Below are 17,503 nucleotides of genomic sequence, written 5' to 3' on the forward strand. Positions count from 1 at the left end.
CCATTTTGCTTTTGATAGTATTGTTTGCACACAATTATGGAACTCGTCAGCTCGTCACTCGTCAGCCAATTTCTAGAAGGTAACAATGGATTTCTAATTTAGGATACCTGAAGGAACTATTTTTTATGTTTCATATTTATATGAAGCTACTAGCTTCATAGAAAGTTTAGGCTAAAATATTACCATAGCTTAATGATAAGCAGTTAAAGAATATACATTAAGAGAACTAGTGCATGATCAGCAATGAGTTCATCTATGAACTAGGTGCTGAAGAAAAATTCATGGCTCTTTATTTCTTTTTCTTAAAAAAAAAAAAAAAACACTGCAGATAAGGGATTCTCAAACCCTGCATAGAGATAGCTTGGCTCTGCTGATTCATGGTGATAACCTAACTGCTGTAATGCAGTCCATGTGATGTCACCCTTGAGATTGCTCCAGAAGCTAGAGCTAGTTCGTTACATGTACTAAAATATCTTCACTGGCTGCCAATTCACTACTGAACCAGACTCAAATAAATGGTAATTTAAATACATCATCCACCAAGATACCTACAATCTCTGGAGGGATGCATGCTTTTCATACTATAGATTACTGATTGTCGCTTGTCTACAACATAGCAATAGGCCATATCTGTGATGGCTCTGTTCAATGAAAAACAATAATGGCTGTGAGGGAGACACTAGCCAATTCAAGTAGGCTAAAGCTACAGATCACTGCCATATTGTCAAGCCCATGATTGGATCAGCTGTAATACACGACTGTGGAGTTGGAGTCAATATCTTGTGGAATAGATCTGGATACTTGAAAAAGTATCTTGAAAAAGTGAAGTAATTGAAGAACAGCACAGATGACAAGATGATACCAGTAAGAGCTCCCAATAATGACGCATAAGAGTAGAGAAATGATGACTTCCAGAAGTCAGAAGCAACAGTCTAAAATAGGCCTGATTCCCAATGTTCAGGGATAACTGCTTCATAAAGTATTTCATTAATTTGATTAATTTTCAGTTCAAATTAATGATCTTTCTCCCAGTATTTACAAAAGGACTAAATACATACTTCTGATTTGAACACTATGTTCAGCTTGTCTTACATGTTTAGTCTTTCATGAATGTTTCTATTGTTATCCACCATGTAAATCCTGTTTCCAAAACTAGAAAACTTTTTTATTCCTAACTTAAGCAGCTCTTATCTCCCCCCCCTTTCTATAAAGAGAAAGGCAGCCCATCTGTCTAACAAATCTGTCATTTCCCTCTTTCCATGCTTCTCATTCCCGCAATGTCATTTTTAGTCAACCAGTTGTATGGATTCAGTTTATAGAATTTTAATAGCTCAAGTTGTCTCCACCAATGTTACATCTCATATCTTCAGAGTTATCCATTTAGTATAATTCACCCTCTCTTATGATCAGAACTATAATTGAGTTAGAAGATGTATACTCTTGGATCAGATTCCCATCTGTGACAGAACGAACTTCAAAAAAACCAAGAGTATACATAGAAGTAATTCCTAAAGCATTAAACAAAAATTACTCCTAAGCATATAACCTTTTAGCTTTATCCTTCTAATTTAATCTGTTTTTCATATGAATACATACTGCTCTATTTCCAGGATAACAAGTAGCAGATGATTCTGAAGTTAACCTGGTATAAACCAGTGAATAATTCAGTGTACTCTGTCAAAATTGGACTACAGTTATGTTAGCAGCACCTTTGTCCAGAGGTAGGTCTCACATACTCATGTAACAACTGGTTCAGCCAGAACCAAAAGTGTGAGAGCGCGCAGCATCATAAAACTGGCGATTATATAGGATGTCATAGCACCAGGGCGGGTGGGCAGACTGCTGGTTGGAACTACTGGTTCGCCTGAACTGGTCTGAACCGGCAGCAGGCCATGGTTGCCTTTGTCCCTACTTATTCTTTTTCTTCATTGCAAAACTGTCACATAGCAAAACATGAAAAATTATACAAGAATGTGATCTTGTTTATCTCTGAATTAACAACAAAATAATTATATTCAAGACTTCAGATATGATTATGTACACTGTTCTTTGGCAAAACTGTCTACAGTGTGAGACAAAAAAGATGCCACACATGAAGCAGGCCATGAAAATTTTAATATTTAGTAAGAAATCTGTTTCTAGAGGTTTATACCACATTTGACCATATAAGAGATAGACAGTTAAATTGGAGAAAAAAACCAGACATGTAGAGTAATTTAGAACATCCTTTTATTCTAATCCAAAATAAACACATTAGGAAACAATGAAATATATAATGAATATGAAATACTAGTTCCTACATAAAATATACATCAGACTGGTTTGTATATATAATGGTCCTGCATATCATGCACACCTAGAGAAGGCCAGATAAAGTACTGCAGTCATCAGAACAGCCTTCTTCAAATAATGCTGGTTGGGATTAAGAGTTGGAATCCATTGCGTTTGGAAGATAGCAGTTTAAGAATAGAAAGACAATTACAACCAAAATAGTTAACTAAGAGGAGATGAACAAGAGAATTATTCTTATTAATTATGCTACCTACTTAGCACCTAAAGAAAAGCAATAATAAACAAAGTGTAATAAGAACAAGCATTAAGAAGGAAAAAAAAACCAATCGAATGCAAAACTAGACCAGAAAGGAGATGATACTATCCTATTTAAGGAGAAAGTTGTTGGAAAATGGGAAAATTGATCATAGAATTAGACAAAATTCATATTAGTGAAAACCATATGATAAATGCTTCTTAAACACCACTTAATCCATGCCAAAACACAGAACAAGCGAAGATTGTTATAACAGTTTAGAAGCAATCTCATATATTCCTTAATTATTATTCTTCCAAAATATTGTGAATGAAGGGCACTGATATGATTATTATGTAAATATTTACAGAACTTTATATCAAACCCTCCTTTAGCCTTTTCTCTCTTGACACTTCTCATTATATGAATGAGAAGAAATGTCTAAATCAGTTTTGACATGTCATGATTACCAAAACAACTATTTTTGTTTTTGCTTTAGGTTAATTCTAGCAGTCTTTATTTAACTTTGGCTTGGCAAAACAGATGTATTTAACCATTGTGACATATAAATTTTTGTTTACTGCTTACTGTTATGTCTAAATCAGGCAACGATAGATTATTGAATTAGCTATTCTTAAAACAAATCCTAGTTTAGAGCAAGATGCGAACCTATGCAGATGAAAAAGAATGAGCTAAGGTAATTGCATACAAGAGTTGGAGACAAAAGTAACCATGAACTAAAAAAAAAAAAAAAAAAAAGAGCAAAGAAAGCAAAGAAACAAAAAGTATCAGGGCCTTACTGACAACTTAATGAGAAGCTTGCCTGTTGAAACTTACATTGCTACTTAAGGGTTGCCTGATAGAAGGGTGCAACTGATGTGGATGCCTGCTTGGGAGGCTCATTTTGTTGAGATCTTTGGTGATATAGTAGATGGTGGGTGGCTGCGTATGATGGTTTTGGCTGGTTTGATGGATGGCCAACATTGTACCAGTTAGCTGGGCCAGCAGAGGAACTAGAGTATGCTAATGATACCCAGGTATGTGTCTCTACCCGGGCCATGTAGGTGATACTGTTGCAGTGCTATCCAAGCACAGTTTAAGCCTAGCAACACAGAGTGGCTTTGGGTTTTTGGCTCTCCTAGGTCTGGTGACTTGTTACCTTTGCTGTTGAATGGGGCTGTACTCTCCTGCACTGAATTGGTGTGCAATTAGGGTATATCTGTATTCATGGCACCTGCTTGATGAGCCATAGCTAGGTGGGCATTTGTGGAAATTCATTTTGTGGGACAATTGCACTCTTTTCTGGAACAGTCAGTCTTGTACCCACACCTTAATTATTTCCTGATTGCCATGTGCTTTACATGGAGCAAAGGGGTAGTGCATCCTAAGAGGATGATTAAGGCACAAGGTTTTTGTTTTGTTATTTTACTACAGGTAGTCCTCAATTTATAACAGTTAATTTAGTGACTGAAATTACAATAGCACTGAAAAAAGTGACTTATGACTGTTTTTTACACTTACAACCAGTGGTGGGTTCCGTCCGGTTCCGCTGAGCCGGTAGCGGTGACGATATGATGTCACAGAACCGGTTCTGCCCCTCGCGCATTATTTTTACCTTTTATTTGGCCCCACCCCCAGTCTATTGCTGCCTCCTGAGTCCCAGCTGATTGGCTAGAGGGAAAAAAACTGTTTAAACTCTTGCCGCCGGGCTTCAAAGGGCAGTCCTACAGCTGATTAGTGTTAAAAGAAAACAAATGAGTAGACCGGTGCCTGCAAAAATAAATGGGTAGATCGGTGCCTGCAAAAATAAATGAGTAGACCGGTGCCTGCAAAAATAAATGGGTAGACCAGTGCCTGCAAAAATAAGTGAGTAGACCGGTGCCTGCAAAAATAAATGGGTACACCAGTGCCTCCAAAAACAAATGAGTAGACCAGTACAGCTCTGCAAGCAGTTAAAAGCCTGGTAGACCAGTACCTCTGCTAAATCCTAAACAATTGTCATTGCCACGCCCACAAAATAAGCCACATCCACAGAACCGGTAGTAAAAAAATTTAGAACCCACCCCTGGTACAAACCCTTTTGCCACAAATTATGTTTATATTGTTAGTCAGAATGTCTTGAACATTTTGAATTATAACTGCAGTTAAAAACCTGTTTCTTTACTGTTCATTTCTTCAAAATCTTTGTCTTTCTTTTTCTCACCTGCCAACACATGACATGCACAACCCAAACCGACCTCTCTCAATGATGTCACATAATTGTCTAATGGCGCTACACAACTTGAACTAAGAGATTCTAATATCCCTTCTTATATGTCCTCCCTTTCTTCTTGGACTGAATTGTGTATTGCAATTTTCCCCCCTTTTAACACTGTGGCACCAGAAGCTTTTAGAATTTATTTATTTATTTACCTCTGGAAGAGCTCATAATTGTTCTAAGTAAAGTTCCTTTATCCTTTGCCCTGGAACAGGGGTAGCAAACTCGCAACCTATGGGCCAGATGTGTCACGTGCTGGCCATGCCCCCCCCATTTTAGCAAAGGGGAAAAAGTTGTGATATGTCATGTGACGAAAACATAACGCCACGAGTTTGACACCCCTGCCCCAGAAGAATATAAGGTATTGTCTCTTAAATTTTCTTCCTTACATCTTACCTATTATAAATCCTATTAAGTTATCTTGCAGACCAGATTATTTTTAGACATTCTCCATAATGACTATTCTGTACCAAACACTATCTGAGAACATCTTAATATGTTAATTGCATGTACATTTGGATTCCCATTAACAATAGTATATTATTGATAATTTTCAAAAATATGTTCCATATTATAGCTTTGAATATTAAAAAAAACCAAAACAGAGGCACCTGAAGCTGCTGTTCTAGATCTGGAAAAGCCAAAGGAAAGGCATTCTCTGGGGGTGAATCATCTGAAATAAAAACATAAAGATTATGAACTCATGATATAAAGATTAGAGTTTGCTTATCTTTGTATCCTTATATGTAGAGAAATAACATTTTGATTGACATTTTATCACATTTTATAGATTGTCTCCATATCTATACAATATATGTGTATTTTTTAAAATAAAGATATGTACGAGTGTCTATCCAATATAATTGATCACTGAAAGTATCATCCTTGGATTTTTTTACAGGCAGTTATATCCTGAATCTCATATTGGATTCCGCTGTGACATGTATTGGAAGAATGGTTAGGTACTTCTCCCTTCTCTCTTGTAATTGATATTGCTTTTTAATCAAACTTTCTGTTCCAATTACACAATTACCAATCCACTAAAGATGGGGAGAAGAGTGATGTGAACCAAGCTCCCCTGTGATGTTGCACCTTAGTGGAAAGAGGTTGCCTTTACTGATTCTTTGTAAATGGAAAAGACAGTTGCTGAGGTACTAGAAACAATCATTCCATATTTGAGGATTCATCAAGTCTATCTCCCGTCACAGGAAACCATTGTTGTAACCCCCTTGGTGCTAATGTATTTTACAATACTACTCTTAACATTTCTTTAGTCCCCAAATGCTAAACACTACAGACTATAATGCCAAACATTGCTGCCAGAGGATCAGAAGCCAAGGAGCAGTCTGTAATCCTAAATATGGTCAGAGATGGAAGCAATGATCAGAGACCAAGAAGTATCAGTAACACAAGATCAAAGGCTTGGAAAACAGGGAGTGGAAGAAGGAACAGAGATACAGTGCTTCTGCAATGACCTTAGGTCAGCATTAGTACATAACTAACAGAACTCTTAAAGAGTAATGGAGCCATAGCCATTCTGAATACTTCTTGGGGTTTTAACTGGCTTACATTTTTTGTCTCGAGCAACTGGTGATGGTGGCTGTTAGCTGGTTCTAGTTGAAACCTGATTGACTCACCCTCTGCTTCTGTGTTCATCTGTTCTAAAAGAATGGTTTAAATAACCCACAATTGTGTTCACAACATGCAAAACTGAATGCAAACAATTATTTGTAAACAAATATTAGCCTGTTGGGTAAAACAGAAAATTCTATTTATATATTTTGTAAAGTATATTTTAAGAGAGAGTATCAAGAGAAGTAGCAGCCATGTAAAAAAAAGACCACTGGGACATGACGTTTGACCAAGGTGATGACTTCTTGGTCCCTGACTCTGACCCTAAGGGGTTCCTAAAACGCTAAGGTCTTTGCTTGCCATGCATTAATTTGTCTTATATTTCTGTCTTGCATTTATTCTGTATAACATACATTGTCTTACATTGCTGTAGATGGGCTTCTTTTCCCTGAATAAAATATATCAAGTCCTTTTATTTTTTTTTTACAAATCCATTATTCATTATTAATATACATTATATAATATTAGTAATTTAATTTAAGTTACTCTCCCAAAACCATTGAAAGCTGGAAGCTTTTATAATGTTTATAAAACTAAATATTATTTCTTCACGAATCTTAATGGCATCATATAGCATTCTGGATTTACACAATTTGACAATGTATGACTTACTGAAATATGGTTGCTTACATAAGCTGAAAGAGAAGCATCATATACACAGATATCACAATAAGCCCTACTATTATTTCTTCAATTTTATTCCAATATGCTGTGTGAAGTCACACATTGTTCAGCTTTAATTCATTGCTGTACCTTTCCCATTAATATATGTTTTCCGGGTGTTGGGACTGCCTTTGCTCACACTGCATATAAAGTTGTTTTTCTTGTAAAGGAAGAAACTATAAAGATTCATTAAATGAGAAATGGAGACCTCATATTTGCTTCATTATTTACATTTATTATAAAAAGATGAAGAGCTAAAAATACATATGTGCCCACTTCATACTAAGATATGCAGCAGATGTATTTTCTACTCTGGGATTATGTCGCAATACAAAAAAACCTTGTCTGAAGTGTCCTAAGAGCTCCAGGAGGACCATGAAAGACTATTGGGATGTCAAGAATGAGCAGCTGGACAATAGTAACATCCTCTTTTTCTTCTGGAATGAGAATGGAATGATCAGATCTCTGGAAAATTGCCATATGGCAGGCAGCCCAAACCAGTCTGGGTAAGGGGAAAACATTGATGGATTCAATGATGAGCATTATGTTTACTCTTCCAGTGATTAGTTTGAGGTATACCTCAGTGGCACGTTTTTATGCATGTTATATGGAATTGTATCTAATCAAATCAATTCTGAAAAACCTTGCCAAGAAAACTGCAGGGACTTGTCTTGGCTGTCTCCAAGAATCAGATATGATTGAACAGTGGAAAAAAGTGGAATTGTATCTAATCTTTGGCTAATAAAACAAGGTATTTTGTTCATCGTTCCTTTGGCTTACTAAATTATTTTTATAAATAATATTGACTAGAAAATTTCTCACATATAAGGCAAAAAATATTTTTTTCTTAATACCAGTGGCTTTCTGAACAGAGGTAGAAGCTATTAGTTTGTTTGCTCAAAGGAAATTTTGGTGAGTTGAATGTAGTTTATTCCAAATATGTGGATAGGACAGTAGTTTGAAAAATCAGCATTTACTTGATTAACTACATCACTGACAAAATATAATAGCAGAGATTTTGACATAAAAATAAGGCTGCCCAATCTCTGTATTTATGCTCTATGTATGCTCATCATTTTATTACTTACTTACTAATTTACTTACTTATTTATTTATACTATAAGAATGCTCAACTAACTAAAAGATGAGGAGTGAATGTGTAGGATGAGGGGGGGGAGTGGGATCTGTTATCAATCTATCAATCACCTCCAATGAGTAGCTCCCCCACTGGAGCCTCAAGCCAACTGTCAGAGCCAGGTTTTTAAGTTCTTATGGACGTTCAGGAGTGTTGGAGCTGACCTCATTCTGGGAGGGTTGGCTCCAACTCTCCTGATCCTCTGCAAGAGCTTAAAGACCTGGCAAGATGTTCCAAAGTGTAGGAGCAACAGCAGAGAAGGATGTTCTGCTGGACTCTGCCAGCTGAATACCCTGGCCAATGGGGCCTGTAGCATGCCTCCTCTGCTGGGACTGATAGGATAGGCAGTCCAAGTGGGATGAGATGGCTATCTCCATCAAGCCTTTTTGGATAGAAAAATAGATAGATAGATAAGATAGACAGACAGACAGACGGTAGATAGAAGATAGATAGATAGATAGATAGATAGATAGATAGATAGATAGATGACATATATTAATTTACTACTGTACAATATAGCTCAAAACTGCTGTTTCTCAGGAGGATTCCCATCACATTAATTTTTTTCTTATTTAATTATAGATACAGGTGGTGGTTCTGATTTTCAAAAAGATTAAACTCCCTAACTGGCATGGACTGACTGAAATTGCCTTCTACGACTGCTCTTAGAAAACTAGTTTCCATTTGGCATCCATTTTTTGTCAACATCTTTATTTTAGGTTTCGGTGATTATTACACATATAGCTCTTGTATAATAATACCTCAGGAAGTATTTTACCGAACAAAAACATGTCACACTAACGCAATGTAGTGAACTATCTTATGGAGGCACATCAGAAATAATCATTCATCTCAAAATTTGAGAAGTTTGAGAAATGAGAATTCATCTCAAAAACAGCAACTTTGTAAAGTGCCCGGGAAATCAGGAGATTCAGGCAGTTCAAAAGAGTATAAAAATTTATTGCAAGCTTAAGTTCTCTAAAAGAATCTGGCCAACTGACTATTAAGGGAAATGCAGGAAAGATAAGAGAGGCATTCAAAATGGGTTGGACTTAGATTTCTTGTGGGTGTGAAGGGATTCATGATTTATGATACGTTTGACCTTCTCCCTTGGGCTCAGTCTGATCATCTCCTACAAGCTTCTGCCAAAAAGTAAAGATGTTTCAAACTTTGCTCAGGTTTCTGCTAATATTGAGAATAGGATGTGTTTCAGTATGTAAGAATTTATGCCAAATTGTATTAGTTATGCACCTCTGAAACAACAATTTGTCTATAAAATTTATTGACCATCTGGATGAGAAAATGATAATGATATTATTGTTAATAAAGATATTTGTTGGATTCATAGATAACAACAACAATAATAGAAATATTCTGCTCTGATTGTTACTTGCAGAGTTAGGAGATATGGGTAATATTTAGATTTCAAGTCATATTGTCTGAAGGTTGGTATGCACACATTCCTATATACACATTTCTTTGTCCCATTGTCTGGAAAAGAGAAAAGGGAAGACACCCTCTCCCACGTCCATCTATACTTGCAACTGAATAGCAGGCTGCTGTGGAGTACTTCCATAACAAAAGACCATATAAGCAGTGTTCTCCTCACATTTTTTTCCCCATTAGGATAAATATTTTTCACTCAATCATCTGTTTTTCAGGATAGAAACATTTGTAGCAACAGCTGGACATGTATAAAAAGGGCATCAGGAGTGGGCTGTAAGGGAGAGACCACAAAAGCCATACATGGTCCAGGAATATTTTACCACTGCCTATGAATTAACATCATGTTTGCTTTGGTCTGCAAAGATATTACTCACATGGAAACTGTGCCTTACAACTAAGTGTAGAGAAGTTGTCTGATTAATCTTAGCAGTTAGTCTGAAGACAGTATGCTTTGACCAAAAATAGATCTTCAGAACAAATGTGTATTTCCTAATAATAGTCTGGAAAAATCCAGCCAGCAGTCTTAAGCATCCTAAGCAAATAGTGCCTACCACAAAACAAAAATGATGAGTATAATGGTAATTAAATCTCTGCAACTTTTGATATGGAATTATGACATGAATTATGATGACTAACATCATAGCAAAATTTACAATTATACTGTCTAAATCATGAATGGATATAAAAATAAATAATTTATGGATGTAGTCTTACACTACCAAGAATTTCTGATTTCTAGAAATGCAAAATGCAGCAACTATGCAAAAATATTTTCTTTCCTGAACTGAATTTTTGAAGTTAAAAAAGTTTGGGGTAGTACTTTGTTAAATGTATGATCACATTTTTTAGTGCTCAGATAAATTCTTGGGTTTAGAATTCTTTCATTTTAACTTTTAACAGATAACAGATTAACAGAGTTGGAAGGGACCTTGTAGGTCATCTAGTCCAATCCCCCCGCCCAAGCATTTGTGACAGATGGCAGTCCAGTCTCTTCTTGAAAGCTTCCAGTGATAAAGCTCCCACAACTTCTGAAGACAAGCTGTTCCATTGGTTGATTGCTCTCACTGTCAGAAAGTTTCTCCTTATTTCTAGGTTGAATCTCCTTGTTCAGTTTCCATCCATTATTCCTTGTCTGGCCTTCAGGTGCTTTGGAAAATAGGTTAAACCCCTCCTCTCTGTGGCAGCCCCTCAAATATTGGAACACTGCTATCATGTCTCCACTGGTCGTTCTCTCCTGCACTCTTTCTAGAGTCAACATCTTTTTTATAATGTGGTGACCAAAACTGGATGCAGTATTCTAGGTGTGGTCTTACTAAGGCTTTATAGAGTGGTATTAGGTACCTCACTTGATCTTGAGGGAATCCCTCTGTTAAAGCAGTTTAGGATTGCATTGGCTTTTTTGGTTGCCACCGCACACTGTTGGCTCATATTTAATTGGTTTTTCCAATATCCCTCTCACAGTTACTGCTATTAAGCCTGGTTTCACCCAGTCTATATGTGTACTTTTGCTTTTTCTTGCCTAAGTGTAAGACTTTACTTTTCTCTACATTGAATTTCATTTTGTTAGATAGGGCTCAGTGTTCACGTCTGTCAAGATCCATCTGGATCTTGAGCCTATCATCTAGGACAGGGGTCACAACCTTTCAGACCTAAGGGACAACTAAATTCATAATTTTAAATCCTGTGGGCCATTAATATGATCTGCCTAATGACTGGCTGGGTGGATGTGGCTAGGTGGTCATGTAACTGGGTGGGTGTGGCCAACTCAATGTCACTCACACTGAGGGGCACCTCGCTGGCCTCTACTCGCCCCAACCCTCCCAGCCACTCCTCGCCTGCCCACCCAGGCTTCATAGGGCCCCAACAGGAAGCAATTATTGGAGCTAAGGAGCCACCATGAGAAAGAGTTTGCAAAACAACTCAGTTCAAATTGGATCTGACCGAGAAGGAGGCTCAGCAGAAACACCTCACTGAGGACTACGAGCATAGGCTTTCCAAGCAGAGGGAAGACCTGTGGGAGTGCAAGGCCAGGTACTGGTGCCTGAAGGCTCAGTGGGCTGAGATGGTAAGCCAGTTCCAGGCCATGATGCAGTCCCACTGGAACAAGGCCCTCTGGCTCTTCCCCTCCAAGGGTGCTTCCCTCCAGGCTTCACCCAAAGCCCTACACTAGGAGGCCGAAGCAGACCCCAAGTTGGAATTTCTGCTTCTCCGATCCACCCAAAAAGACCCCGAAGGAGGACACTCTCTGCAGCAACACAAACGTTCATTGCACGTATCCGGCCCAGGGGCCGTAGTTTGAGGATCCCTGATTTAGTGCAATATAAAAAAATGCAAATAATTTTTCTGCGGACCACCAAAATTTTCTTGCGGACCACCAGTGGTCCACAGACCACCAGTTGGTGACCGCTGATCTAGGGTGTTAGCTATTCCTGCCAGCTTAGTATCATTCACAAATTTGGTAAGTTCCCCTTCTATTCCATTTAAGTCGTTTATGAAGATATTGAGGAGTACTGGGCCTAAGATGGAACCTTGTGTTACCTCACTGCTTACTTCCCTCCAAGTAGATGTAGTACCATTAAGGACTATTCATTGAGTACGGTTTGTTAGCCAGTTACAAATCCATCTGATGGTGATGCTATCTATCCCACTTTTTTCTAGTTTACCAAGAAGTAGGTTGTGGTCTACTTTGTTGAATGCCTTGCTGAAGTCTAAGTATATTATGTCCAAAGTATTTCACTGGTCTAGTAATTTAGTCACAGTGTTGAAGAATGAAGTAAAATTGGTTTGACATGATCTGTTTTTAACAAACCCGTGCTGACTTCTAGTTATTTCTGGAAGTTTTGACTAAATACTCTCTGTTGATTTTGGGTATAGAGGTAGTCCTTGATTAATGACAGCAATCGGCATTGGAATTTCTGTTGTTAAGTTAGGTGATCCAAAAAGCCCAATGTCACATGACCATGCAGCTTAGTGATAGAAATTTTGGCACTTCTGACTGAATGAATCGCTGTTAAACATTAAGCAAGTATGTCACATGGTCACCATTTGTGACCTCCTGCCTGCTTCCCCATTGACTAAAATATAGCATCAACTAAACAGCACAACAATAATTCATTAAACACTGTCTTTGCGTTCTCCTTTTTTTTTTTTTTTTTTGCAGTTCCAATATGGTAGTTCTAGTTTAATGAAAATAATCATTGTAATGACATGGTTAAGGTATAGCTTGAGGACAAGAAGCTTCAGGTTCAAATTCCCCATTCCTCTCACTTGCTGACTTTACATTAGTTAAGAAAAGAGAGCTATGTATTATATTTCAAGAAGGGCAGAATTTAAATCTAACAAATAAGTTAATATACAATAGCAATAGCTTTACAGCCCTCTCTAAGCAGTTTACAGAGTCAGCATATTGCCCCCAACAATTTGGGTCCTCATTTTACCCACCTCAGAAGGATGGAAGGCTGAGTCAACTTTGAGCCTGGTGAGATTTGAATTGCCAAACTGCAGGCAGCTGGCAGTCAGCAGAAGTAGCTTGCAGTACTATACTCTAACCACTACGCCACTGTGGCTCATGTTTGATATGTATAATACAAAACATTTAAATATAATGTTAGAGCACAATGGTGAATGAAGATAAAGATTTACTTTTTTCCTCTCTGTTATAATCTTATGAAAATTAAATCCCCTTATTCCTATTAGCCACAGATGAAAACTTGTGGTTAATAAAGCAGATATAAAACATTTGCACTGAAATGATGGTAGTTCAGAAAACACTCAATTTTATTTTCCCTGTCCCTGTAGGCTTAACAATTTACTTTCATACTTGAATGCACATATTTTGCTTTACACACCAGTGGCCTCCTACAATTTCTTTTTCAAAAGAAAGACTATTGTTCTAAAAGAAGAAAGATGAATCATAGAAAAGCCAAAAGGAATTAAGAAGTATGACTCAATCTCCTTAATGGGACAGCTGCTGTAATAATATTTGACTGGTAATTGTCAAATGCTTCAACAAAGACACAGGATCAAAGCTACACAGGACTAAGGATTGTTTTGGCAATATGAGGAACATGCCACAAGATGTGCTACTCAGAAAAATCTTCTGTAATTTATATCTTTTATAAATGTAAAGGCCTCCCATTTAAATCTCAAACCAGTCCTCTATCCTATCAGTCCATACTTCTTTACCCATTTCATACAAACATTTGTGTAGCAACCTTTTCTTTTAAACAGATATATACTGCTTACTTGTAAACTTCATAAACAGATACCTCAGTAGTACGAAAAACAATTTTAGTGTACTGATGGTATATTGTATACCACCATATATTTCTTATAATGGGCCTTGTTTTGCTACTTTCAAAAGCTACAAGGCCAATTAGCTGGTTTTTTAAAAAAAAACTGTTTTGACGTTTGCTGTTTAGTTTTTCCAACCTAAAGTATTATAGAATTAATCACTATTGTGGAAAACTGACACCTAGAAAATTGCATTATGACACCCAGAGATAATGCTTACTTCATCTAACGTGTTAAGCTAGGGATTTTCAAACAGTGGACCAGAAAACCCTAAAAAATCATAATTTGAGAAGATTGTTGGGTTTTGGGCAAATTGCACATGTGAGCAGAGCCTTTGCCAAAATTTATCTCTGCTTTGCCTACACAAGTTGATAGCTAGATTACACAAGGAAAACTTATAGCAAGTAATGACAATTTTGACTTCACTTGCACAAGGGAAATAATGAGCAAAGCCAGGAGTATGGTTGGGCAGGCCTCTAGTTTTATACCTGCAACCTAACTTGTACTTGTAAAGCTGGATAGCTGTTCTCAGTTTTTTGGACCAGAGGTCTCCAACCTTGGCAACTTTAAGTCTGGCAGACTTCAACTCCCAGAATTCCCCAGCCAGCTTTGCAGGCGCGATGCAAACTGGTAGTAAAGGTAAGTAAAACCCATCCCTGGTATTACTCCCCCCCCCCCAAAAAAAGTGATGTTATTAGCTAGTTTTAGAAAATACACTTTTCCCAAAAGATTTCCACAATTTTGGCCACTACTTTGGCTTTTTTTTTTTTTTTTCTATTGGAGAGTTGGTCCTGGCTCAACTGATTGATAAGAGCAGGAATATGATAAATCCATACATATTTGCATGAATATATAGACACTTTTATGTATGAGAGAATATAAGAAAAATATGTTATCCTTGCTGAATGACAAATGAATATTTGAAGTCCTATTCAAAAGATAAAGGTTTCCCCTGTCCAGTCATGTCCGAACCTAGAGGATGGTGCTCATCTCCATTTCTTAGCTGAGGGAGTTAGTGTTGTCCAAAGACATTTCCACGGTCATGTGGCCAGCATGACTATTTGACAAGCCGTACGGAACGTTGTTACCTTCGCACCAAAGTGGTACCGTATCTATTTATCTATTTGCATTTGCATACTATCAAACTGCTACATGGGAAAGAGAGGGGGCAAGAAATGGGAACCTACCACATCATGCAACACTCACGAATCTGGGCTGTCAGCTTTCCAGCTGACAAGCTCAGTGTATTTAACCCTAACCCTTTTCAATTTCACATCAAAAGGCCTTTTCTTTAACACCTACATTGATGTTTAAATGAGCACATACATACCTGAGAGGATTTTTTTTCCTTGACAGAAGATAATTACATAAATCTGGTGTCTGCTTGATTAGGCATGGAATATTGTTATGATTTAAGATTCATTACATAAATAGCAGAAGAACTAATACAAAAAGTTTTCTTACTTTTTTGTTTATGAACTAAATAGTAATCATATCTGAGCAGGAATTTTAACTGATTTATTTAAAGTGTAGTGATGTGTTAATAATTGTCTTCCTGAAAATGCTAAAAATATATAATATTCAGTTAGAAAGGAGACCCATTTCCACAAGTCAGAACAGATATTAGCCCTGTGGAGTTTAATCATGGTGCCAACTGAATCGAAGGGCAATGAAAATAGATGAATGGGTGTTAATTCCATGGCATATGTTGCTCTTTTTGTCAGAAAGGAAGTCCAACATGTGATTACCTTTCTATAACAGGCAAATTTTTGCAGTGCCAAGTTTCTACTTCATGGAATGGTTAAAGATAGGAAGGTTGATGGCAGAAAACAATATTAAATTTACTGCCGACCATTTACGTTAATGCTCCAATCTTAAACTCTCTTACTACAGAGTCAAATCTTACCAAGTATTTAGGGCACCTGGACGGCCTAAACTAAATTACCAGGGGGCAACATAGAGTTAAGAGTTCTGTGGCTATTTTTTACTGCCCCATAGGGGTAGTTCAAATAGTAGCAGTTCAAGTTAGGTACTCCTAGCTTACTTCTAAACATACATAAGATTCTGAATGGTTTGTTTTTTTTATTCATAACTTTTTCCTAAAATACCTTTTACAAGCTTTTTCTTTGGTACAGTTCACATGGTTTATTTATACTTAATTATCTTTTTAAAATCATATCTGGACATATTAAATGTCCAGAAAGGTGTTTTCGGAAAGTTGGATTTAGGCTACTTACAAATTTCATTTTCAAACATGGGATTCTCCAGATGGTTCTGGGACTGGGGCATTTATCAGCTTGGCCTTCCTTACAGGATTGGTCCCCAACAATTCTTATCATGAGGTAATGAATATGAGCATTAGTCAAAGTTGCACAAAAGGCAGGTATTGGACCTTCCAATAGATGGATTTTTGGACTTGGATGAAAATGATATATTTTAAGTACCGAGATTGATCCCCTCTTTAAAAAAATAGTAGTTAAAAAGTATACATTTAAACATTTCAGAAAATTTAGAGTTGAATATAATGTTTTAAATAATACTACAGGAAACGTCTTAAATATAATTTCAGCCACCTAAGAAAAATAAAATACTCCTTTGAAAGTAAAGACAATATAATTGGAAGAAACAAAGACAAGCAAAAGAATATTTTTGTAGATTATTACCTGGTGAATCATTTAAACTGAAGGCAATTCGTATCCGTTTATCAGCAGGTACCCTTGCTGTGGTGATCATGTGGGCACTCGAACCTATGCGTCTAGTTGTATGTTTCACCTAGAGAATAAAATAGCAAATTTTTATAGGTCATGCAAATTCATTGATGGTGCATATCAGATATGTTCCTATAACATGTTTTAAATTATGTTCAACTAGAGATTTCTAACTAGATTTTTCAACTATTTCTGATGCCCTCTCGGCATATGTTTTCCTTTTCCCTAATGAAATTATGGCCCCATAATACCTTCTTATATTCAAATGCAAAATAGAGAGATTTTAAAATGCAGAAAATGTTTACTTTGATAACAGAAGGTCTATTTAAATATTTGACATACTCTACAGAAATGCAGAGCAAATTATAGAATTGTGCTGTGTGTGATAATCATGAGCAAATTTGACTGGCTTATACAAGTCAGTCCCTCCCTCAATGACCTCTGATGTTTTTTTTTTTTTTTTCAAAATTAAAGGCAGATGGATCAGAGTTTTTTTTCTAGATTAGTTCATCATTAGATAGAATAAAGCAGTTGTCTCCAGCAACTGTTAATTAGACTGCTGTATCAAGTGACAGCGGCAGATATAATTCTAATGCTAGCATTTGAATTAAATGGAAATGCTGATCTCATCGAATTCTGTGTATTATGCTTTTTAAATATTTGGTCCTCTGTTGATGAATATGTGTTTACTTTAAAAAAAACTATCTGTATGAATCATTGTGCTGATGAGTTGACTTGTTTTAACTTTAACTCTACTATGGAAGCAAGGATTAAAACAAACCACCATAATTTAGTTTAGCATAAAGTATAATCTGAGTCAATGAATGCAACCTAGCAGCTGT

General features: G+C 36.7%; 1 protein-coding gene across 1 annotated transcript in view; it reads right to left on the reverse strand.

Annotated features, from left to right (window-relative positions):
* MAP3K7CL (MAP3K7 C-terminal like) overlaps positions 1 to 17,503 on the reverse strand; it is a 36,869-nt gene that overhangs the window by 14,669 nt on the left and 4,697 nt on the right. The window contains exons 2-3 of the mRNA XM_070942631.1: positions 16,617 to 16,725; positions 5,396 to 5,457 (exon numbers count right to left, since the gene is read on the reverse strand). Of these exons, the coding sequence (XP_070798732.1) occupies positions 5,396 to 5,457; positions 16,617 to 16,686 (132 nt within the window). The 5' untranslated portion in view covers positions 16,687 to 16,725. The remainder of the gene's footprint in view (positions 1 to 5,395; positions 5,458 to 16,616; positions 16,726 to 17,503) is intronic.

Source organism: Pituophis catenifer, unplaced genomic scaffold (genome assembly GCF_029215685.1).
Source record: "Pituophis catenifer annectens isolate HBS135680 unplaced genomic scaffold, rPitCat1.0.hap2 SCAF_4, whole genome shotgun sequence".
Taxonomy (NCBI): Eukaryota; Metazoa; Chordata; class Lepidosauria; order Squamata; family Colubridae; genus Pituophis; species Pituophis catenifer.